Source organism: Pristiophorus japonicus, chromosome 14 (genome assembly GCF_044704955.1).
Source record: "Pristiophorus japonicus isolate sPriJap1 chromosome 14, sPriJap1.hap1, whole genome shotgun sequence".
Lineage (NCBI taxonomy): Eukaryota > Metazoa > Chordata > Chondrichthyes > Pristiophoridae > Pristiophorus > Pristiophorus japonicus.
The window spans coordinates 115757363-115783358 of NC_091990.1; the positions used below are offsets into that span (position 1 = coordinate 115757363).

General features: G+C 47.4%; 1 protein-coding gene across 7 annotated transcripts in view; it reads right to left on the bottom strand.

Annotated features, from left to right (window-relative positions):
* LOC139280046 (doublecortin domain-containing protein 1-like) overlaps window positions 1–25996 on the bottom strand; it is a 761217-nt gene that overhangs the window by 174242 nt on the left and 560979 nt on the right. For all 7 annotated transcript variants that reach the window (XM_070899504.1, XM_070899503.1, XM_070899506.1 and 4 more), the window contains 3 exons: window positions 11378–11513; window positions 10367–10544; window positions 2048–2203 (listed from right to left, as the gene is read on the bottom strand). In XM_070899504.1, the coding sequence (XP_070755605.1) occupies window positions 2048–2203; window positions 10367–10544; window positions 11378–11513 (470 nt within the window). The remainder of the gene's footprint in view (window positions 1–2047; window positions 2204–10366; window positions 10545–11377; window positions 11514–25996) is intronic.

The following is a 25996-nucleotide window of genomic DNA, read 5'->3' on the forward strand; positions in this document are numbered from 1 at the left end:
CCTTCAGGATGCTCCTTAAATCTTACCTGGTTTACCAAGCTTTTGGTCACCTGGCCTAATTTCTCCATATGTGGCTCGGTGTTAAAAATGTTATCTCATAATACTCCTGTGAAGCACCTTAGGACGTTTCACTACTTTAAAGGCGCTATATAAATACAAGTTGTTCATGTTGGGGAGACAAGCCTAAAACAGTTCAAATAAGTCCATTGGCACAGGAAAGTGGACGAGACCAGGGCTTGGGCAGGCAGGGGGTGGGGGAAAGGCGGGGTACGTGGACACTCCTAATGCCAGGAACTCCCGTATTCGTCTGTCCCTCAGAGAGCTAGCAGAATGTCAGCGGCTGGTGAAACCAGGAGCATCAGGCTGTCACACGGCGGAAGTGAGGCCTACCTGAGGGGGTGGAGCGGGGGGCGCCTTCAGCTACATCGTGGCCCTGACCTTCAAAGAAAAAATGTTTAACAGTATTTAAATGTAGACCCCTTACAAAGGGGACCTAGTGGGTTTGTGTTGCTTTCCTTCTGGGTTGTTGGGGGGTCCAAGCACCAACCCCCTAAGGCAGAGCCTTCTTCCGCTGCACTGCAGCCTCAAGGGGAGGCAGATGCCCAAGATTGCAATGGCAGATGGGGCTGGCCTTACAAACTCTAGTGAGGTCAATACCGGAGGTAGTATCCACGTCCTGGCAATTATATCCGATGTACACTGGTTTTCAGCCCTGTGTATAATTTTTTTAATATAGCAACAGTGTGCAACTTTTAAATTCTGATTAAAAGTAACAAAAGTTTAATTTCCTCAAGGGGACACAATTAACGCAATGCCATGTTGAAGAATGTCCGAACCAATCTAGTGAGGTATGTGGACCTGTAGACTTTGTGTTTGCCCGACACAGTGGTACTCCCTGAAGGGGAGATCCCCAATTACCCAACCTCAGAGAGTTTAGGTGCAGCTTAGCCGAATGGAACACCAAAAGCGCTAATCAGTATGGCTAAAACGTGCGACTTACCACCAAAAACTGCTGGCAACCACCCCGCTGCTTGTACAGCTAGGACCATCCTACACATTAAAGCAATGGCTGGCAGGACTGCGGAACCAAGTGGGAAGAATCCCATCTTCCCGGACACAGGCCCATCCCTCCAGGTTCCATTAATTGGACAGGATAGCACCCTGGCGAACTCAGGTGCAACTCGCTACGGCTTTTTTGGCAGCACTTCCCAAACCCGTGACCTCCACCACCTAGAAGGACGAGGGCAGCGGGTGCGTGGGAACACCACCACCTCCAAGTTCCCTTCCAAGTCACATACATACAATCTGGACTTGGATATATATCGTCGTCCCTTCATTGTCGCTGGATCAAAACCCTGGAACTCCCTTCCCTCCAGTGTCAGCTGTGGTTCAGTGGGCAGCACTCACATCTCTGAGTCAGAACGTCATGGGTTCAAGTCCCACTCCAGGAACTTGAGCACAAAAAAATCTAAGCTGACACTCTGGTGCAGTGCTGAGGGAGCGCTGCATTGTCGGAGATGCTGTCTTTCGGATGAGACGTTAAACCGAGACCCTGTCTGCTCTCTCAAGTGGAAGTAAAAGATCCCATGATACTATTTCTAAGAAGAGCAGGGGAGTTATCCCCAGTGTCCTGACCAATATTTATCCCTCAAGCATCATAACAAAAGAACAGATTATCTGGTCATTCTCACATTGCTGTTTATAGGAGCTTGCTGTGCACAAATTGGGTGCCACATTGCAACAGTAACTACATTCTAAAAATACTTCATTGGCTGTAAAGTGCTTTGAGACGTCCGGTGGTCATGAAAGGTGCTATATCAATCCAAGTCTTTCTTTCTTTTACCCATCAGAATTGTGGGAGTACCTTCACCACACGGACTGCAACATTTCAAGAGAAGGCTCACCACTACCATCTCAAGGGCAGCTAGGGATGGGCAACAAATGCCGGCCTTGCCAGCGACGCCCACATTACAAGAATGAATTTTTTATTAAACTATGGACCTGCCTGGTTCAGATATCAGATTATCAATAAAAAGCATGGCTTAACCTGTATTTATTGTACAGATCAACGTTCGTGAAAGACTTCCCATCTTCTTGCTGTGAGACTTCATCATCATCAAATGCCTTTAAATTTCTTTCCCAGGGATAATGGCCTTTAGGCTGCTGAGCATCAAGAGCTAGATGGGCTCTGGCATGTGCGTCACTGGAAAATACAGAAAAACATAGCTCAACTTCAAAATTACATTCATTAAGTGTCACCATATATTTTCTTGGAAGGAGGAGTAAGTTGTGTCAGAACCACGTCACATTACACCTAAGGAAAGGTTCACACACTGTGCGAACATATAACAATTTTAAGAATAAACTTCTTTACCCAGAGAGTGGTGAGAATGTGGAACTCGCTACCACAGGGAGTGGTTGAAGCGAATGGTATAAATGCATTTCAGATAGCATATGAGGGGGAACTGAATAACTGAATAGAGGCTTATACTGATAGATTTAGATGAGGAAAGATGTGAGGAGGTTCGAGTGAAGCATATAAGGCGGCATGGACTGGTTGGGCCGAAAGGCCTGTTTCGGTGTTGTGTATCCTATGTAATTTACGGGGAAGTAGCGAGGGAGAAGGGCTGCCTGTTTGTAGGTTGGGGGGAAAACCTCGGGAATGCCGGAAATGCGAAGGCCCCGCCAAATTTAACAGCAGCTTCAAGTGATTTTTATTTACTGCTGTTCCCAACCAACAACTGGCCAGATTGAGAAGCTGGCCAACTGCAGGGTGGGATATCCAACGGTCCAAGGCCACACTGGGGACCGGGAATCATTGTGGGTTGGTGGAGCGGGTTGTGGGAGAATCCGACCGGCAATCGGGAGGGAGGGGGGACTGGGATGGGGGGTGGGGGGGGGTTGCGTGAGTCAGTCGATCGTGGCAGAAGGTTTGCTTGAGAGGCCGAAAGGTGGGGGAGAGGGGATTGGAAGCACTCCTGCTCCTCCTGGTCCACAAACAATGCTCTGAACAGTACTTAATTGCTGGATCCAGCTGCTCCCAAAACCCTTCAGCTGCCAAGTTTCTTGAGCCCTGGGAAACCCGGCTGGCCAGCATTAAATTCAAATCATTCCCCATTCTCAGGGACGGAGTCTCATTAACATATTATAATGATGTGGACCCACTTCTCCAGAGCGGGTTACTTGCACACCCCCAAACCCGCCATGGTTAAAAGGGAAACAGCCTCGTTCGCAGTGATTCGGGGTAGGGTTTCAGATATTTGCCAATTTAACCTCTACTGACCATCTCGTGCCTATCATGAGGGGTTTCAAATTCGCCCCAACAGTCTCACACACTGATGATCTCCTGGACTAGTTTTGATCATCTGTGGGGGGGTCGGAGAGGAATTTTTCTGAGTAATATTTTTGCCTGGGTTTTCTCTTTTGTCTTTCTCAAGACATTACATGCCTGCGGAGATTGAAGTTGGGCGGGGCGGGGGCGGGGGAGGGGAGTAGGAAGTGTCTAGTCATAATGATCCAGACATCATGGTGTGGGGCAGGCTTGATAGACCAGCTGATCTTTCCCTGCCTGTCAATTTCATATGTTCGTATGATTCCTCAGGGACCAAAGGGCTGAAATTGATGGCCTTACCACCCCACTGCCATCGACTGCCACCCACAGCCGCCGACATTCCTCAGGTCGAACTGCCCAGTGCCACTTTCATTGTGGCCTGCAGCGGGCGGGAGGGGAGAGCCGCCGGGAAGAGCCCGCCAATGTCAGCAAAAAGCCGATGCGTGTAAGTAGATTCCCGACCGCCGAGATGCCATATTCGTGCGGGTGGGAGTCAGCTGGAGTCGGTGGCAGGATGGCGGTGGACTGCTGCGTGCAGGCAGCTTTCTCCTCAATGGTAAGTGTGAAGATGCTGTAAAATAGGTTAATTATTTAAATTACTTCTTTACAGTACTTACCTGGATGGGGTCCCCTGAAGGTTGTCAGATGTTTTTTTTTGTTTTTGATGCTTTTTATTTGGCATGTATGTACATTCTGTTTGTAGCCACCAGATGATGCTGGGCTGTGTTCCTCACTGTGTGCAGTTCAAAGATCTACGGTCAGATAAAGAATCTACTCATGCCTAGTGATCCAACAGAGAAAACGTACGAGGAGTTGTGTACGTTGGTACGGGAGCACCTCAAGCCAGATGACGACATCATCATCTCGAGATACAGGTTTTATACACACGTTCGATCGGAGGGCCAGAGCGCGGCGGAATTCGTTGCCGACCTGAGATGTCTAGTGGGACCGTGCAAGCTTGGGACGGTGTTGGCAGACATGCTGCGGGACTTCTTCGTTATTGGTATCAACCATGAGGTGCTCCTGCGCAAACTTCTGGAGGTGGAGGAGTTGGATTTAAAAAGGACCATCCAGATCGCTCTATTATGTATGACGACAGACAGGAGTGTAAAGTAAATAGCGGTGAAGAACCGAACCTCGGCAAGTACTGTAAATGCGATTGATTCGGCGTTCGGTAGAGTGGCACATGACAGGGCCTATCCGGCTGCGTTCGCGAAACCTGTGGCTGGCCAATGTCCGCCAGCGGGAATGTATCCGACTTCTCCGTGTTGACGTTGTGGGGGAAATCATCGGCATCAGCAGTGCCGATTTAAGCAATATAGTTGCAAAGATTGCCTGAGAGTGGGCTGTCCAGCGCAAGTGTCCGCAGATGAGCAAGCGACACACCACGTGGAGGATGAGAGTCAGACTAGCGCGGATACGGATATGTAATCAGAGATGCCAGAGGAGGAAGTGTATGGACTGTACTCCTTCATAACCAAGAGTAAACCAATTTTGATTAATGTGAAGTTTAACGGGATACCGGTATCGATGGAACTGGACAGGGGGGCGAGTGAATCGATCATGAACGAGAGGGCATTTTATAAGCTGTGGGACACTAAGACTGTGAGGCTCAGGCTGAGCTCTGTTAACGCCAAGCTGCGCACGTACATCAAAGAACTAATTAAGGTGATTGGCAGTGCACAAATTAATGTGTCATATAATGGTGCAGTTCACAAGTTACCGCTGTGGATTGTTCCAGGCAAAGGCCCAACGCTGCTCGGCAGGAGCTGGTTGGAGAAAATCAGATATGACTGGAATGACATAAAGGCGTTGTCATCGGAGGAAGATACATGTGCCCAAGCATTGGGCAAGTTCCCCTCGCTGTTCGAACTGGGTATCGGCAACTTCAAGGGAGCCAAGATGCAGATCCACGACTCAGATGCAAGATCTGTCCATCATAAAGCTTGGGCAGTGCCGTATATGATGAAGGAGAAGGTCAAAATTGAACTGGACAGACTCCAACGTGAAGGAATCATATCACCGGTCGAATTTAATGAATGGGCCAGCCCCATTGTTCCTGTGCTGAAGTGATGGCACAGTCAGAATCTATGGAGACTCCAAGGCTACGAATAACAGGGTTTCGAAACAAGATCATTACCTGTTACCGAAGGCTGATGACTTGTTTGCGACGCTAGCCTGAGGGAAATTGTTCACAAAACTGGACTTGACGTCAGCCTATATGACACAGGAGTTGGGCGAGACGTCGAAGAGACTTATGTGCATTAACACGCACAAAGGACGGTTTATTTACCACAGGTGTCCGTTTGGAGATTCGCTCCACTCTAGCTATATTCCAGAGGAATATGGAAAGTCTACTGAAGTCCATTCCCAGAACTGTCGTGTTCCAAGATGACATCCTGATCACCGGTCATAACTCCAAGGAACATCTGAACAACCTGGAAGAGGTTCTACTGCATTTGGATAGAGTGGGACTCAGACTGAAACGCTCGAAGTGCATCTTCATGGCACTGGAGGTCGAATTCCTCGGGAGGAAAATCGCCGCTGATGGCATCAGACCTACTGACATGAAAACCAAGGCATCAAGAATGCACCCAAGTCGCAGAATGTGACGGAGCTGCGTTCGTTCCTGGGTCTACTCAACTATTTTGGTAACTTCCTATCTAAATTGAGCACCTTACTAGAACCACTGCACATGCTATTGAGAAAAGTCTGTGGGTGTGGGGCGCATCGCAAGACAGAGCTTTCGAGAAAGCCACCATCTGCTTTGCTCGAACAAGCTGCTGGTACATTATGACCCATGTAAACATTTAGTTTTGGCCTGTGACGCATTGTCATATGGAATTGGTTGCATACTCCAAAAAGCCAATGAGTTGGGGAAACTTCAACCTGTCGCGTATGCATCCAAAAGTTTGTCTGAAGCAGAAAGAGCCTACAGCATGGTAGAAAAAGAAGCTTTAGTGTGTATGTATGGTGTTAAAAAGATGCATCAATACCTGTACGGTCTGAGGTTCGAATTAGAGATTGATCACAAACCGCTCATTTCTTGTTTACCGAGAGCAAAGGTATCAATACCAACGCTTCATTCCGCATCCAAAGGTGGGTGCTGACATTATCTGCCTATGATTATGTCATTCGCCACAGACCTGGTACAGAGAATTGTGCCGATGCTTTGAGCCGGTTGCCGTTGCCCACATCGGAGGTGGAAATGCCACAACCGACGGATCTAATGTTAATCATGGATGCTTTTGAGAGTAAAGGAACCCCTGTCAGGGCTCAATAAGTTAAGACTTGGACCAGCCAGGACCCTATTTTATCAGTGGTAAAGGGTTGCATCCTCAAAAGGTGCCATACCTAAGCAAATGTGCGAGGATGCCAAACTGTACATTCGTCGCAAGAATGAACTGTCTATTCAAGCAGATTGCATATTGTGGGACAATCGCGTTGTAATGCCTAAGAAAGGGAGAGAGAGTTACACAGCACACATTCGGGTATAGTGATGATGAAGGCCATTGCCAGGTCCCATTTGGTGGCCAGGAATTGATTCTGAGCTGGAAGCATGTGTGCATCAGTGCAACACTTGCATGCAGCTCAGCAAAGCACCAGCGGAATCGCCGCTGAGTTTGTGGTCGTGGCCATCCAAACCTTGGTTCAGGATCCATGTAGATTTTGCAGGTCCCTTCCTGGGCAAGATGTTTTTAGTGGTGGTGGATGCTTATTCGAAATGCATGAAGTGCACAATCATGTCATCCAGCACGTCCACGGCAACCAGAGAGAATCTCAACATTATGTTCATGACACATGGTCTGCCTGACATAGTGGTGAGCGACAATGGGTTGTGCTTCACCAGTCAGGAGTTTCAGGAGTTTGTGAAACTTAATGGCATAAAACATGTAAGGTCAGCACTGTTCAAGCTTGCGTCCAATGGGCAAGTTGAACGTGCAGTACAAATTATCAAGCAAAGCATGAGGAGAGTAACCCAAGGGTCACTGCAGACCTGCTTGTCCTGCATACTGCTGAGTTACAGGACAAGGCCCCACACAGTCACAGGGATCTCGCCTGCTGAACTCATGATGAAAAGAGGTCTTAAGACCAAGCTATCTCTGGTACATCCGGATTTAAATAATCATGTTGAATACAGAGGACAAAGTCAATAAGGGTACCACGATCGCGCAACTGTATCACACGAGATTTCTGTTAATGATCCTGTATATGTGTTGAACTATGGTCAGGGTCCCAAATGGATCACTGGTACAGTCATGGCCAAGGAGGGCAACAGAGTATCCGTTATTAAGCTCAAGAATGGGCAAACTTGCAAGGAACACATGGATCAGACAAAGCTGAGGCACACACACGGAGCCAGAACAGTCGGACGAAGAAACCATCAACGACTAACCAACCTACCAGCAGTCTTCAGAGGACTCAGGGGTCATCAGTGAACCCGGAATTTCCATCACGGATCTGTTCAATAAAAATGGACTTGCAATTTCTGACGTGGCCAATGCCACCCCCAACAAGTCAGTCATCCAGCCATCAGCTACAACAGATCCCGCACACTCACCCAAGGCTGGAATCGAACTGAGACGATCAACCTGGGAGCACAAAGCACCGGACCGTCTTAACCTGTGAAAGACTGTGATAAGATCTCAGAGGAGGTTATTGTCATGTATGTACATGCTGTTGCAGCCACCAGATGGTGTCCTTATTGGAGGCCACTGAGCAGCACGCACATGGTGCTGCTCAGGTATAAAAGTCCAGCCATTCTGAGAGTCAGGCACTTTGGGCTGAAATAAAAGAGCCATGGTTGTACCTTGCTTAGTTAAACAGTACTCAGTTTGAACCTTTATTGCATACATAACATTATTTTTAGTTCTTCGGTCTCTCCGTGGGCTCGACCCCATCCTCGGCAGCACTTGGGCTGCAAGCATCTTTGCCACTGAGAATGAGAGCTCTTGAGGAAATATGTTGCAGAATTGCTGCCCACTGACCTTCGAGGGACCTGGATAATGAAAATCCCGCCCGAAGAACCGTTATGGACCTCGGCGGCCATCGGCGGTCCTCTGCGTGGCACGTGGGTGGGCGAGGACTTCATCAATTTCGACACCCAAAACTATCCAAAGTGTCACAAGTGATATTAACCCATGTCCCCTTTTACTTTTCGCAAGCCCCCTCAGTATCTTATATGTTTTGAGTATATGTTGAGTAAATTCAACACATAGATCGATAGATTTTGGGATATTAAGGTGATCGAGGAATATGGGGATAGGGCAGGAAAGTGGAGTTGAGGTAAAAGGTCAGCCATGATCTTATTGAGTGGTGGAGTAAGCTCGAGGGGACGAATGGCCTACTTCTGCTTCTAATTCTTAGATCCTTATGTTCTTATCCAATGAGGAGGGGAGGGGTTCACCCACAACCTCCAGGCGCAAGTATCCCACTGGCTGTTAACCCAGAATTTAGAGCTTGTCAGAGCTTCCTGGTGCGGGGTTTGAACCCTCCACCTTCTGGCTCAGAGGTGATGAATGCTATCACTAAACCAACGGCTTGCTCTAAATTAATGGCTGATGGAGATACCACATCAACATTTAAGATGGTTGAAGTAAAGGTGATCAAAGAGATGTGGGAACAGGGTGGGCACATGGGATTAGGACTCCTGCTCATGTGAAGAATACACAGGACTGGTTTGGTTGAACTATTTCTGTGTTGTAATTTCTATGTTGTTCCATGCAAAAGAATATTAAGTTTCAGGTGGAGAAAATTAATGCTGAAGTATGTGGAGAGACTAGAGAAGCTGGGCTTGTTCTCCTCTGAGCAGAGAAGATTAAAGGGAAAGTTAATGGAGGTGTTCAAAATTACAAAGGGTTTTGATAGAGTAAGTAAAGAGAAACTGTTTCCACTGGCAGGAGGGCTGGCAACCAGAGGACATAGATTCAAGATAATTGCCTAAAAATTCAGGGGGGGAGATGAGGAGATTTATTTTTATGAAATGAGTTGTCGTGATCTGGAATGCGCTGCCTGAAAGAGCGGTGGAAGCAGATTCAATAGTAACTTTCAAAAGGGAATTGGATAAATATTTGAAAAGGAAAATTGTGCAGGGCTACGGGGAAAAAGCGGAAAAGTGAGACTAATTCAAAAAGCCGGCACAGTATTTATGGAAGGATATACTTGCATTGGAGGCTGTTCAGAGAAGCTTCACGAGGTTGATTCTGGAGATGAGGGGGTTGACTTATAGGTTGAGGGGGTTGGGCCTATACACATTGGAGTTCAGAAGAATGAGAGGTGATTTATTGAAACTTCTAAGATAATGAGGGGGCTCGACAAGGTGGATGCAGAGAGGATGTTTCCACTCATAGGGGAAACTAAAACTAGGGGACATAGTCTCAGAATAAGGGGCCGCCCATTTAAAACTGAGATGAGGAGAAATTTCTTCTCTCAGAGGGTTGTAAATCTATGGAATTCTCGGCCCCAGAGAGCTGTGGAAACTGGGGAATTGAATATATTTAAGGCGGGATAGACAGATTTTTGAGCAATAAGGGAGTAAAGGGATATGGGGAGCAGGCAGGGAAGTGGAGCTGAGTCAATCAGATCAGCCATGATCTTATTGAATGGCGGAGCAGGCTCGAGGGGCCAAATGGACTACTCCTGCTCCTATTTCTGATGTTCTTATGATGGACCAAATGGCCTCCTTCTGTGCTGTGTGAGCTTACAAGTTTGGACTGAGATTTTCAACTAAAGAAGGAAAGAACTTGCATTTGCACAGCGTCTTTCACATCCCAAAGTGCTTTACAGCCAATGAAGTACCGTCGAAGAGTATACCTATCGGCCCATTCCTGATCATATCATCCTATATTCCTATGTTCCTATGACATCCTAAATAAAACCATCTATTGACCTTTTCTTCCTATCAGTATAGCTGACAACCAAAAGTACTGCTAATGAAAACAGTGGTCAAGATATCAATCGCAAACAGCTACAACAAAGTTTTTGCTATATTCAGACATTCTAAGGTTTTTGAGCAGAATGGCTCCAGTTTCTTACAGTAAATCGTTGAAGATGTTTCCATCCTTGTAGTGGTTGTCATCATTTGTTATGGAGCAAGATTGGTCTTGCTTATCTGCTTCGCAAATGGTTTCCTCATGATCAATGGACACGGCACATTCACCTAACACCAGCTTGGCTCCAGGTGCGAGACTGCCCAGAACCTCAAGGACCAAATCTGCATGGTAATAACGCATGTTAAAATAGGATGCTAAATGCTCTGTGTTTGAAGAAGAACTTCTTGCATTTTTAGAACCCCTTTTCCAAACCGGTTTACAGTCAATGAAGTGATTTTGAATTGTAGTCACTGTTGTGATGTAGGAAACATGGCAGCCAATTTACAAACAACCAGGAAATGATATCAGTCGGATAATGTTTTAGTGATGTTGGTTGTGGAATAAATATTGGCCAGGAAGAACTCCCCTGTTCTTCTTCGAAATAGTGCCATGGAATCTTTTCAGTCTAACTGAGAGAGCAGGTTTAACATCCCATCCGAAAGACGGCACTTCTGACAGTGCAACACTCCCTCAGCACTGCACTGGAGTGTCAGCCTAGATTTTGTGCTCAAGTCTCTAGAGTGGCACTTGAACACACAACCTTCTGACTCAGAGGCGAGAGTGCTGCCCATTGAGCTACGGCTGACACTTCAGTATCTGCAGCAAGGTCAGAATTATATAGTCTTATGGCAATTTTGCTGCTGTGGAGCCTGGAGGGCAGCACGCAGGTGAAGGCCTGTGACCTCCAAGTGCAGCACTCTCCTTTTCAGCAAATCTCAGGTGATGGCAGGGACTGGGGCAGGGCCAACAGGACAGAGGTGCGCATTTTATACCGCCTCCGATGGCCACTGTTGAGACCCAGGAGAAGCCTTGCTCACCATCAGGAGTGTAGGGTTGCTTTCTTCAAACAGTGCGTTTGTGCCAGTGGACAGTGTGTCACAAACCGATGGCGCATCGGGGAGGATTTCCTGCCTGCCATATTGGACGCTTAGGGGACAGCCAAAATTCGATCTACCTTCAGGATTACGCATGGTACAATAACTGCGGATCAAAGCGGCATCATATGTCAGGCTGTTAAGGTGGAGACGTTTCTTCTGCTCCGCCGAGATTAGCTTAGGATCTATCCACGTCTCTCCGCAGGAAACGTACACCTGAAAGATAACAGGCTCCGTTAAACCAATGGATGAAACTAAGTTCAGTTGAAAAGTTGCAATTTGTGAGGAAATAAAATTACTTCGATTGCCAATTGACCAAAAACCATACATGTTTGGGACTGCAATACTCCCTTACATTTGCCACTTTCTTTATGAACATAGGAGGCGCCAATGGAACATATTTGAATTTATATAGCATTGCTAATGTCAGAAAGACATCTCAGAACGCTTTGCTTTGTGAAGAATTGGGGGTAGGTGGAGCTTTTGAAATCAAGAAGGGAGCAGGTGAGGTAGAGGAATTTGGAAAGTGAGTTCTAGAGAATGGCACATTACATCGAGTCTATGGCCCAGAAACATACCTTTCGGCCCAACTGGTGTTTATACTCCACACGAGCCTCCTCCCACTCTAATGATCTCATCCACCCTGCGCCCCCTCCCACCCACTCTACGCCCCACCCCCATCCCTCTATTCCCTTCACCGGAAAGAGTGGTCACTGATGGTGGAGTGTAGAAGGGGGGAAGAGGAAACGAGGAATACAGCAGTGTCAGAGGGTGTGAGCAGGTACACAGCGCTGATGGAAGTTACTGAGGTACGAGGGGCCTTGGAAACATTGGATGGTAAAAACAAGGATTTCGAAGTTGATCGGGGAGTGGGAACAGGTAGGAAGTAAAGCCTGGACAGAATCAGAGTGGTGAAGGGGCAGGGCTTTGAGTGGGTAAGGAAGCAGGCGGCAACATTCTGCAATTTAGACAGACTTGCATTTATATAACACCTATCACAACCACAGGACATCCCGGAGTGCTGTACAGCCATTAAATTACTTTCAAAGTGTAATCACTGTTGTAATGTAGGAAACATGGCAGACAATTTGTGCACAGCAATCTCCCACAAACATATGTATACTTGTATTTATTCTGTACAGCCACCAGAGGGATCATCCCCCGGAGTCCCAAAGAATCCCATAATCCCTTGGGAGCACAGGTATTTAAGAAGGCTTCACAGGTTGGAGAGATACTCTGGAGACCTGCAATAAAAGACTAAGGTCTTTACTTTGAGCTCACAGTGTTCAGTCTGACTCTTTCTCCATACACAACAACTGGCGACAAGATACAGATAGCGAACCCAAAGATGCAGAGAACAGTGGGCATCCTGGAGAAATTCTCGGAGGGAGATGATTGGGAAACTTTTGTGGAGCGACTCAACCAATACTTCGTGGCCAACGAGCTAGATGGGAAAGCGAGTGCCGCCAAACGAAGGGCAATCCTCCTCACAGTCTGTGAGGCACCAACATGTGGCCTCATGAAGAATCCGCTCACTCCAGCGAAACCCACGGAGAAAATGTACGACGATTGGTGCACACTGGTCCGGGAGCTTTTGAACCCGAAGGAAAGCGTTCTGATGGTGACGTACCGGTTCTACACCTACAAAAGATCTGAAGGCCAGGAAGTGGCGAGTTATGTCGCCGAGCTAAGACGCCTTGCAGGATATTGTGAATTAGAAGGACATTTGGAGCACATGCTCAGAGACTTTTTCGTGCTTGGCATTGGCCATGAAACCATACTTCGCAAACTTTTGACTGTAGAGACCCCAACCTTGAGTAAGGCCATAGCAATAGTCCAAGTATTCATTGCCACCAGTGACAATACTAAGCAAATCTCTCAGCACACAAGTGCTGCTACAAGTACTGTGAACAAAGTGATGTTGTTTTCAAATTGTAACGTACAGGGCAGGTCACACATACCTGCAGCCAAACGTCAGCAGATGTCTGAGAGTCCACCATCAAGGGTGATGAATGCAAGGCCATTAACACCTTTTTGGCACTGCGGGGGTGATCATCGTTTCCATTCATGCCGATAGAGTACGATTGTAAGGGATATGTAACAATGGGACACCTCCAACAAGTGTGCAGGCGAGCTGCAAAACCTGTTAAACCTGCAAACCACCATGTTGCAGAGGAGGACAGATCAACGGAGGATCACAACGAACCAGAGCCTCAGATCGAGGAGGCAGAGGTACATGGGGTGCACATGAATTGTCCCCCAATAATGCTGAATGTGAACTAAATGGACTCCCGGTGTCAATGGATCTGGACACGGGTGTAAGCCAGTCCATCATGGGCAAAAAAACTTTCAAAAGATTATGGTGTAACAAGGCCTCAAGGCCAGTCTTAACTCCAGTTCGCACGAAACTAAGAACTTACACAAAAGAACTGATTCCTGTAATCGGCAGTGCTACCGTAAAGGTCTCCTACAATGGAGCGGTGCACAAGCTACCACTCTGGGTGGTACAGGGCGATGATCGCATGCTGCTCGGCAGGAGCTGGCTGGGAAAGGTACGCTGGAATTGGGACGACGTCCGAGAGGTATTGCCCGCTGACGACACTTCGTGTGCCCAGGTCTTAAACAAATTTCCTTCGCTGTTCGAACCAGGCATTTGGAAATTCCAAGGAGCATAAGTGCAGATCCACCTAATTCCGGGGGCGCGACCCATCCATCACAAGGCAAGAGCAGTACCGTACATGATGAGAGAAAGGGTAGAGATCGAGCTATACCAGCTGCAAAGAGAGGGCATCATTTCCCCGATCGAGTTCAACGAGTGGGCCAGTCCTATCGTCCCAGTCCTCATGGGAGATGGCACCGTCAGAATCTGTGGCGATTACAAAGTAACTCAATCGTTTCTCCCTGCAGGACCAATACCTACTATCAAAGGCTGACGACCTGTTTGCAATGCTGGTGGGAGGAAAGACGTTTACGAAGCTGGATCTGACTTCAGCCTACATGTCGCAGGAACTGGAGGAATCATCGAAGGCCCTTGTTGTGTAGGCATGCCTGTTCGCTGTGTGATGTCTGTAACACAGTTTAAGTATCATACCCTGCCTCGTGGAGTCATTACTAAAGGTGCCTACATACACCACAGCCCTCACCTGCATCAACACGCATAAAGGTCTTTTTGTTTATAACAGATGCCCGTTTGGAATCCGATTGGCGGCAGCTATATTCCAGAGAAACATGGAAAGCTTACTGAAGTCGGTTCCGCACACCGTGGTCTTCCAGGATGACATCTTGGTCACAGTTGACTATCTGGAGAACCTGGAGGAGGTTCTTAGTCGACTCAACCACGTAGGGCTCAGGTTAAAACACACGAAGTGCATTTTCCTGTCACCTGAAGTGGAGTTCCTGGGAAGGAGGATTGCGGCGGACGGCATCAGGCCCACCGACGCGAAGACGGAGGCAATCGAGAACGCACCGAGGCCACAGAACGTGACGGAGCTGCGGTCATGTCTATGACTCCTGAACTACTTTGCTAACTTCTTCCCGGATCTCAGCACAATGTTCGAACCAATGCATGCCTTACTACAAAAAGGGGATGAATGGGTTTGGGGCAAGAGCCAAAAAAATGCCTTTGTAAAAGCGAGAAAATTGTTATGCTCAAACAAATTGCTTGTGTTGCTAGTCAGAGTAGGAATCGCAGAATAGCTCAGATGAATACATGACTTGAGCAGTGGTGCAGAAGGGAGGGATTCAAATTCCTGGGACATTGGAACCGGTTCTGGGGGAGGTGGGACCAGTACAAACCGGACGGTCTGCACCTGGGCAGGACCGGAACCAATGTCCTCGGGGGAGTGTTTGCTAGTGCTGTTTGGGAGGAGTTAAACTAATATGGCAGGGGTTGGGAACCTATGCAGGGAGACAGAGGGGAATAAAATGGAGACAGAATCAAAAGATAGAAAGGAGAATAGTAATAGTGGAGGGCAGAGAAACCCAAGGCAAAAAACAAAAAGGGCCACTTTACATCAAAATTCTAAAGGGTCAAAGTGTGTAAAAAAGACAAGCCTGAAACATAGAAACATAGACATAGAAAATAGGTGCAGGAGCAGGCCATTCAGCCCTTCTAGCCTGCACCGCCATTCAATGAGTTCATGGCTGAACATGAAACTTCAGTACCCCCTTCCTGCTTTCTCGCCATAACCCTTGATCCCCCAAGTAGTAAGGACTTCATCTAACTCCCTTTTGAATATATTTAGTGAATTGGCCTCAACTACTTTCTGTGGTAGAGAATTCCACAGGTTCACCACTCTCTGGGTGAAGAAGTTTCTCCTCATCTCGGTCCTAAATGGCTTACCCCTTATCCTCAGACTGTGACCCCTGGTTCTGGACTTCCCCAACATTGGGAACATTCTTTCTGCATCTAACCTGTCTAAACCCGTCAGAATTTTAAACGTTTCTATGAGGTCCCCTCTCATTCTTCTGAACTCCAGTGAATACAAGCCCAGTTGATCCAATCTTTCTTGATAGGTCAGTCCCGCCATCCCAGGAATCAGTCTGGTGAACCTTCGCTGCACTCCCTCAATAGCAAGAATGTCCTTCCTCAAGTTAGGAGACCAAAACTGTACACAATACTCCAGGTGTGGCCTCACCAAGGACCTGTACAACTGTAGCAACACCTCCCTGCCCCTGTATTCAAATCCCCTCGCTATGAAGGCCAACATGCCATTTGCTTTCTTAACCGCCTGCTGTACCTGCATGCTAACCTTCAATGACTGATGTACCATGACACCCAGGTCTCGTTGCACCTTCCCTTTTCCTAATCTGTCACCATTCAGATAATAGTCTGTCTCTCTGTTTTTACCACCAAAGTGGATAACCTCACATTTATCCACATTATACTTCATCTGCCATGCATTTGCCCACTCACCTAACCTATCCAAGTCACTCTGCAGCCTAATAGCATCCTCCTCGCAGCTCACACTGCCACCCAACTTAGTATCATCCGCAAATTTGGAGATACTGCATTTAATCCCCTCGTCTAAATCATTAATGTACAATGTAAACAGCTGGGGCCCCAGCACAGAACCTTGCGGCACTCCACTAGTCACTGCCTGCCATTCTGAAAAGTACCCGTTTATTCCTACTCTTTGCTTCCTGTCTGACAACCAGTTCTCAATCCACGTCAGCACACTACCCCCAATCCCATGTGCTTTAACTTTGCACATTAATCTCTTGTGTGGGACCTTGTCGAAAGCCTTCTGAAAGTCCAAATATACCACATCAACTGGTTCTCCTTTGTCCACTTTACTGGAAACATCCTCAAAAAATTCCAGAAGATTTGTCAAGCATGATTTCCCTTTCACAAATCCATGCTGACTTGGACCTATCATGTCACCATTTTCCAGATGCACTGCTATGACATCCTTAATAATTGATTCCATCATTTTACCCACTACTGAGGTCAGGCTGACCGGTCTATAATTCCCTGTTTTCTCTCTCCCTCCTTTTTTAAAAAGTGGGGTTACATTGGCTACCCTCCACTCCATAGGAACTGATCCAGAGTCAATGGAATGTTGGAAAATGACTGTCAATGCATCCGCTATTTCCAAGGCCACCTCCTTAAGTACTCTAGGATGCAGTCCATCAGGCCCTGGGGATTTGTCGGCCTTCAATCCCATCAATTTCCCCAACACAATTTCCCGACTAATAAAGATTTCCCTCAGTTCCCCCTCCTTACTAGACCCTCTGACCCCTTTTATATCCGGAAGGTTGTTTGTATCCTCCTTAGTGAATACCGAACCAAAGTACTTGTTCAATTGGTCTGCCATTTCTTTGTTCCCAGTTATGACTTCCCCTGATTCTGACTGCAGGGGACCTACGTTTGTCTTCACCAACCTTTTTCTCTTTACATACCTATAGAAACTTTTGCAATCCGCCTTAATGTTCCCTGCAAGCTTCTTCTCGTACTCCATTTTCCCTGCCCTAATCAAACCCTTTGTCCTCCTCTGCTGAGTTCTAAATTTCTCCCAGTCCCCAGGTTCGCTGCTATTTCTGGCCAATTTGTATGCCACTTCCTTGGCTTTAATACTATCCCTGATTTCCCTAGATAGCCACGGTTGAGCCACCTTCCCTTTTTTATTTTTACGCCAGACAGGAATGTACAATTGTTGTAATTTATCCATGCGGTCTCTAAATGTCTGCCATTGCCCATCCACAGTCAACTCCCTAAGTATCATTCGCCAATCTATCCTAGCCAATTCACGCCTCATACCTTCAAAGTTACCCTTCTTTAAGTTCTGGACCATGGTCTTTGAAATTACTGTTTCATTCTCCATCCTAATGCAGAATTCCACCATATTATGGTCACTCTTCCCCAAGGGGCCTCGCACAATGAGATTGCTAATTAATCCTCTCTCATTACACAACACCCAGTCTAAGATGGCCTCCCCCCTAGTTGGTTCCTCAACATATTGGTCTAGAAAACCATCCCTTATGCACTCCAGGAAATCCTCCTCCACCGTATTGCTTCCAGTTTGGCTAGCCCAATCTATGTGCATATTAAAGTCACCCATTATAACTGCTACACCTTTATTGCATGCACCTCTAATTTCCTGTTTGATGCCCTCCCCAACATCACTACTACTGTTTGGAGGTCTGTACACAACTCCTACTAACGTTTTTTGCCCTTTGGTGTTCTGCAGCTCTACCCATATAGATTCCACATCATCCAAGCTAATGTCCTTCCTAACTATTGCATTAATCTCCTCTTTAACCAGCAATGCTACCCCACCTCCTTTTCCTTTTATTCTATCCTTCCTGAATGTTGAATACCCCTGAATGTTGAGTTCCCAGCCCTGATCATCCTGGAGCCACGTCTCCGTAATCCCAATCACATCATATTTGTTAACATCTATTTGCACAATTAATTCATCCATCTTATTGCGGATACTCCTTGCATTAAGACACAAAGCCTTCAGGCTTGTTTTATTAACACCCTTTGTCCTTTTAGAGTTTTGCTGTACAGTGGCCCTTTTTGTTCTTTGCCTTGGGTTTCTCTGCCCTCCACTTTTCCTCATCTCCTTTCTGTCTTTTGCTTTTGTCTCCTTTTTGTTTCCCTCTGTCTCCCTGCATTGGTTCCCATCCCCCTGCCATATTAGTTTAAATCCTCCCCAACAGCACTAGCAAACACTCCCCCTAGGACATTGGTTCCGGTCCTGCCCAGGTGCAGACCGTCCGGTTTGTACTGGTCCCACCTCCCCCAGAACCGGTCCCAATGCCCCAGGAATTTGAATCCCTCCCTGCTGCACCACTGCTCAAGCCACGTATTCATCTGCGCTATCCTGCGAGGCTCTGTGCCTCAATGCGAGGAGTATTCGGAATAAGGTGGACAAATTAACTGCGCAGATAGCAGTTAACGGATACGATGTGATTGGCATCACAGAGACATGGCTCCAGGGTGACCAAGGCTGGGAACTCAAGATCCAAGGGTATCAGCATTTAGGAAGGATAGACAGAAAGGAAAAGGAGGCAGGGTGAGGTTGCTGGTTAAAGAGAAAAATAATGCAATTGTAAGGAAGGACATTAGCTTGGATGATATGGAATCGGTATGGGTGGAGCTATGGAATACCAAAAGGCAGAAAATGCTAGTGGGAATTGTGTACAGGCCACCAAATAGTAGTAGTGGGGTTGGGGACAGCATCAAACAAGAAATAAGGGATATGTGCAATAAAGGTACAGCAGTAATCATGGGCGACTTTAATCTACATATTGATTGGGCTAACTAGCTCATAGCAATGCGGTGGACGAGGATTTCCTGGAGTGTATTAGGGATGGTTTTCTCGACCAATATGTCGAGGAACCAACCAGAGAGCTGGCCATCCTAGACTGGGTGATGTGTAATGAGAAGGGACTAATTAGCAATCTTGTTGTGCCCTTGGGGAAGAGTGACCATAATATGGTAGAATTCTTTATTAAGATGGAGAGTGACAAAGTTAATTTAGAAACTAGGGTCCTGAACTTAAGGAAAGATCACAGATAGATAAATTTTTAACCAATAAGGGAATTAAGGGGTATGGGGAGCGGGCGGGTAAGTGGAGCTGAGTCCACGGCCAGATCAGCCATGATCTTTTTGAATGGCGGAGCAGGCTCGAGGGGCTAGATGGCCTACTCTTGTTCCTAATTCTTATGTTCTTATGTATGAGGCGCGAATTGGCTAGATTAGACTGGCAAATGATACTGAAAGGGTTGAAGGTGAATAGGCAATGGCAAACCTTTAAAGATCATATGGACGAACTTCAACAATTGTACATCCCTGTCTGGAGTAAAAATAAAAACGGGGAAGGTGGCTCAACCGTGGCTAACAAGGGAAATTAAGGACAGTGTTAAATCCAAGGAAGAGGCATAAAAATTTGCCAGAAAAAGTAGCAAGCCAGAGGACTGGGAGAGGAGGACAAAGTGTTTAATTAAGAGGGGGAAAATAGAGTGCGAGAGGAAGCTTGCCGGAAACATAAAAAAATGACTGCAAAAGCTTCTATAGATATGTGAAGAGAAAAAGATTAGTGAAGACAAATGTAGGTCCCTTGCAGTCGGATTCTGGTGAATTTATAATGGGGAACAAAGAAATGGCAGACCAATTGAACAAGTACTTTGGTTCTGTCTTCACAAAAGAAGACACAAATAACCTTCCGGATGTACTAGGGGCCCGAAGGTCTCGTGAGAAGGAGGAACTGAAGGATATCCTTATTAGGCGGGAAACTGTGTGAGGGAAATTGACGGGATTGAAGGCCAATAAATCCCCAGGGCCTGATAGTCTACCATCCCAGAGTACTTAAGGAAGTGGCCCTAGAAATAGTGGATGTATTGGTGATAATTTTCCAACAGTCTATCGACTCTGGATAAGTTCCTATGGGCTGGAGGGTCCTTAATGTAACACCACTTTTAAAAAAGGAGGGAGAGAGAAAATGGGTAATTATAGACCAGTTAGCCTGACATCAGTAGTGGGGAAAATGTTGGAATCAATCATTAAGGATGGAATAGCATCACATTTGGAAAGCAGTGATAGGATTGATCCAAGTCAGCATGGATTTATGAAGGGGAAATCATGCTTGACAAATCTTCTGGAATTTTTTGAGGATGTAACTAGTAGAGTGAACAGGGGAGAACCAGTGAATGTGGTGTATTCGGACATTCAAAAGGTTTTTGACAAGCTCCCACACAAGAGATTGGTGTGCAAAATCAAAGCACATAGTATTGGGGGTAATGTACTGACGTGGATAGAGAAATGGTTGGCAGACAGGAAGCAGAGAGTCGGGATAAACGGGTTCTTTTCAGAATGGCAGGCAGTGACTAGTGAAGTGCCGCAGGGCTCAGTGCTGGGACCCCAGCTCTTTACAATATATATTAATGATTTTTGATATGTCCTTACTATACAGTACAAATGCACATGAGGCCCATGCTTGAGAGAAGGTCACTCTGTGACCAGCAACTTTTATTCCAGCACTGAAGTGATGAAGGTGGATGGAGCTTCCTCTTTTATACCTGAAAGACCAGGTTAGGAGTGTCTCCCACAAGTTCACCACCTAGTGGTCAATGTTCTCACAGTGTACAACTAGTCAATTTATACATGGGTTACAATGACAGTTAAATACATGACATCACCTCCCCCCCCCAAAGTCTTATTGGGATCACAGGTTAAGTCTCTCTGGTGGTTTACACTCCCTTGTAGAGCGCCTGAGTTGGGGCTCTGGTTGTTGGGCGCTGGCCTGAGTGTCTGCTGTTTGCGGTGCCTCAGGCCTCTCCGGACTGCCCACAGTGACTGGGCTCTCCTCCACTTGGTTCCGGTGTTCGGCCACCTGTGGAGGAGTGAACTCTACATCGTGTTCTTCCTCTGCTTCTTCTATGGAGTTTCTGAACCTCCTTTTTGTTTGATCCACGTGTTTGCGGCAGATTTGTCCACTGGTAAATTTAACTACCAGAATCCAATTCCCCTCTTTGGCAATCACAGCGCCTGCGAGCCATTTACGCCTGCAGCGTAGTTGAGAACAAAGACAGGGTCATTGACATCAATACATCACGCCCTCGCATTCCCGTCATGATAATCACATTGTGACTGGCGCCTGCTCTCAACGATTTCTTTCATGGTGGGGTGTATAAGGGATAACCTGGTTTTGAGCGTCCTTTTCATTAGCAGGGGGACCCCTGTGAGCAAGTGTGGTCGGGATCTATTGGGCAACAGGAGGCGTGATAAGCAGCTTTGTAGGGAACCTCCTTGGATTCTGAGCATCCCGTTTGATTATCTGCACTGCTCGTTCCGCCTGGCTGTTTGAGGCCGGCTTGAACGGTGCCGTTCTGAAATGGCTGATACCATTTCCTGCCATGAGGTCCTGGAATTCAATGCTTATAAAGCACGGCCCATTGTCACTGACCAAGACGTCAGGTAGACCATGGGCGGCGAATATTGCCCGTAAACTTTCTACCGTGGCCGAGGATGTGCTTGAATTGAGAATGTCACACTCGATCCATTTGGAGTAGGCGTCCACTAAACCAAAAACATTTTTCCCATGAAAGGAACTGCATAGTCCACATGGATGCGTGACCATGGTTTGGCGGGCCAGGATCAGGGGCTAAGGGGGGCTTGCCTGGGCGCAGTGCCCAGCTGGGCGCACGTGTTGCACCTGCGAACACAAAGTTCCAGGTATGCATCTATCCCTGGCCACCGAACGTATGACCTGGCAATTGCCTTCATCATGACAATGCCCGGGCGCTCATTGTGGAGTTCTCTGATGAACATCCCTCTGCCCATCTGGGGCATGACTACTCGGATTCCCCACAGTAGGCAATCGGCCTGAATTGAGAGTTCATCCTTGCACCTGTGAAATGGTTTGAATTCCTCAGGGCATTCCCCGTATGTGGCTGCCCAGTCCCCATTAAGTACACATTTCTTGACTAAAGACAGTAGCGGGTCTCTATTTGTCCAGACTTTGATCTGACGGGCTGTCATGGGTGAGCCTTCGCTTTCGAAAGCTTCCACAGCCATGACCATCCCAGCAGCATGCTCGGTTGCCCCCTCGGTGGTGGCTTGTGGGAGCCTGCCGAGTGCTCTGTGCCGAATTGTATAGTCATAGGCGGCTAACGTGAGTGCCCACCTCTGTATGCGGGCCGATGCATTTGCATTTATGGCCTTGTTGTCGGCCAAAAGGGACGTTAAGGGTTTGTGATCTGTCTCCAGCTCAAATTTTCTGCCAAACAGGTACTAGTGAATTTTTTTTTACAGCATATACACATGCAAGCGCTTCCTTTTCTACCATCCCGTAGCCCCGTTCTGCCTGGGACAGACTTCTGGAGGCATAAGCTACCGGCTGTAACTGACCCTTGGCATTAACATGCTGCAACACACACCCGACCCCATAGGACGACGCGTCGCACGTTAAAACAAGTTTCTTACATAGGTCATATAGCGTTAACAGATTGTTGGAGCATAACAAATTTCGTGCTCTATCAAAAGCCCTTTCCTGGTTGTCCCCCCAGACCCATTGACGACCTTTGCGTAGGAGCATGTGTAGCGGCTCTAACAGCATGCTCAATTTGGGAAGAAAGCTGCCAAAATAGTTCAGGAGCCCAAGGAACGAACGCAACTCTGTCGTGTTACGGGGTCTGGGTGCTCTCTGGATCGCTTCCGTTTTGGACGCAGTAGGTCTGATCCCGTCTGCTGCTACCCTCATCCCCAGGAATTCTACCCCTGGTGCTAGAAAGATGCACTTCACCTTTTTCAGTCGCAGACCGACCCGGTCCAGTCTGCGTAGCACCTCCTCCAGCTTGTGGAGGTGTTCTTCAGTATCACAAACCGTGATGAGGATGTCGTCTTGAAAAACCACCGTCCTTGGAATTGACTTGAGGAGGCTTTCCATATTGTGTTGAAAGATCGCGGTGGTTGAGTGAATCCCAAACGGACATCTGCTGTACTCAAACAACCCCTTGTGTGTCGCGATGGTGTTCAGCTTCTTCGACTCACTCGCCAGCTCCTGGGTCATGTAAGCTGAGGTTAGGTCCAATTTTGAAAAAAGATTGCCACTGGATAGCGTCACGAAGAGGTCCTCCGCTCTCGGTAACGGGTACTGGTCTTGGAGTGACACCCGATTGATAGTGGCCTTGTAATCAGCACATATCCTGACCGACCAATCCGCCTTGAGCACCGGCACAATCGGGCTCGCCCAGTCACTGAATTCAACTGGCGAAATGATGCCTTCCCTCAGCAGGCGGTCCAATTCGCCTTCTATCTTTTCCCGTATCACGTACGGCACCGCTCTGGCCTTGTGGTGTACTGGCCTGGCGTCCGGGTTTATGTGAATCACTACCTTGGTCCCCATGAAAGTGCCAATGCCGGGCTGAAATAGTGAGTCAAATTTGTCCAGGACCTGTGAGCATGATATTCGCTCCACAGAAGAAATTGCATTGACATTGCCCCATTTCCAGTTCATGACAGCCAGCCAACTCCTCCCCAGCAGTGCGGGACCGTTTCCCGGAACAATCCACAGTTGAGTGTAATATCTCCAAGTTTGCAGATGACACTAAACTGGATGGCGGTGTGAGCTGTGAGGAGGACGCTAAGAGGTTGCAGGGTGATTTGGACAGGTTAGGCGAGTGGGCAAATACATGGCAGATGCAGTATAATGTGGATAAATGTGAGCTTATCCACTTTGGGGGCAAAAACACGAAGGCAGAATATTATCTGAATGGCGGCAGATTAGGAAAAGGGGAGGTGCAGCGAGACCTGGGTGTCATGGTTCATCAGTCATTGAAGGTTGGCATGCAGGTACAGAAGGTGGTGAAGAAGGCAAATGGTATGTTGGCCTTCATAGCAAGGGGATTTGAGTATAGAAGCAGGGAAGTCTTACTGCAATTGTACAGGGCCTTGGTGAGGCCTCACCTGGAATATTGTGTTCAGTTTTGGTCTCCTAATCTGAGGAACGACGTTCTTGAGGGAGTGCAGCGAAGGTTCACCAGACTGATTCCCGGGATGGCAGGACTGACATATGAGGAGAGACTGGATCGATTTGGCCTGTATTCACTGGAGTTTAGAAGGATGAGAGGGGATCTCATAGAAACATATAAAATTCTGACGGGACTGGACAGGTTAAATGCAGGAAGAATGTTCCCGATGTTGGGGAAGTCCAGAACCATGGGACACAGTCTAAGGATAAGGGGTAAGCCATTTAGGACTCAGATGAGGAGGAACTTCTTCACTCAGAGAGTTGTTAACCTGTGGAATTCCCTACCGCAGAGAGTTGTTGATGCCATTTTCTTGGATATATTCAAGAGGGAGTTAGATATGGCCCTTACGGCTAAAGGGATCAAGGGGTATGGAGAGAAAGCAGGAACGGGGTACTGAAGGAATGATCAGCCATGATCTTATTGAATGGTGGTGCAGGCTCGAAGGGCCGGATGGCCTACTCCTGCACCTATTTTCGATGTTTCTATGATCCATGTAAGCGTTTGGTACTAGCATGTGATGCGTCGTCATATGGCATCGGGTGTGTATTTCAACAAGCTAATGATTTCGGGAAACTGCAATGGGTTGCTTATGCATCCAGGAGTCTGTCTAAGGCTGAGAGAGCCTACAGCATGATTGAGAAAGAAGCATTAGCCTGTGTCTATCAGGTAAAGAAAATGCATCAATACCTGTTTGGGCTAAAATTCGAATTGGAGACTGACCATAAGCCACTTATATCCCTGTTCTCCGAGAGTAAAGGGATAAATACTAACGCATCGGCCCACATCCAGAGATGGGTACTCACCTTGTCCACATACAACTACGCCATCCGCCACAGGCCAGGCTCAAAAAACTGCGCCGATGCTCTCAGTAGGCTGCCATTGCCCACCACAGGGATGGAAATGGTGCAGCCCGCAGATCTAGCCATGGTTATGGAAGCATTTGAGAGTGAGCAATCACCCGTCACTGCCCGGCAGATCAAAACCTGGACAAGTCAGGACCCCTTATTATCTCTAGTCAAAAGCTGTGTGCTTCACGGGAGCTGGTCCAGTGTCTCAGTGGAAATGCATGAAGAGATAAAGCTGTTCCAGCGGCGTAAAGATGAAATGTCTATACAGGCAGACTGCCTTCTATGGGGCAATCGAGTAGTGGTCCCCAAGAAGGGCAGAGACACCTTCATCAATGACCTCCACAGTACCCACCCAGGCATCGTAATGATGAAAGCGATAGCCAGATCCCACATGTGGTGGCCCAGTATCGATGCGGACTTAGAGTCCTGTGTTCACAGATGTAATACATGCTTGCAGTTAAGCAATGTACCCAGGGAGGCGCCGCTAAGTCTATGGTCTTGGCCCTCCAAACTATGGTCTAGGGTACACGTCGACTATGCAGACCCATTCTTGGGTAAAATGTTTCTTGTGGTTGTAGACGCGTACTCCAAGTGGATTGAATGTGAGATAATGTCGGCTAGCACATCCGCTGCCACTACTGAAAGCCTGCGGGCCATGTTTGCCACACACGGCCTACCCGACGTCCTGGTGAGCGACAACGGGCCACGTTTTACCAGTGCTGAGTTCAAAGAATTCATGACCCGTAATGGGATCAAACATGTCACATCTGTCCCGTTTAAACCAGCGTCCAACGATCAGGCAGAGAGAGCAGTACAAACCATCAAGCAAGGCTTGAAGAGGGTAACTGAAGGCTCACTGCAGACTCGCCTATC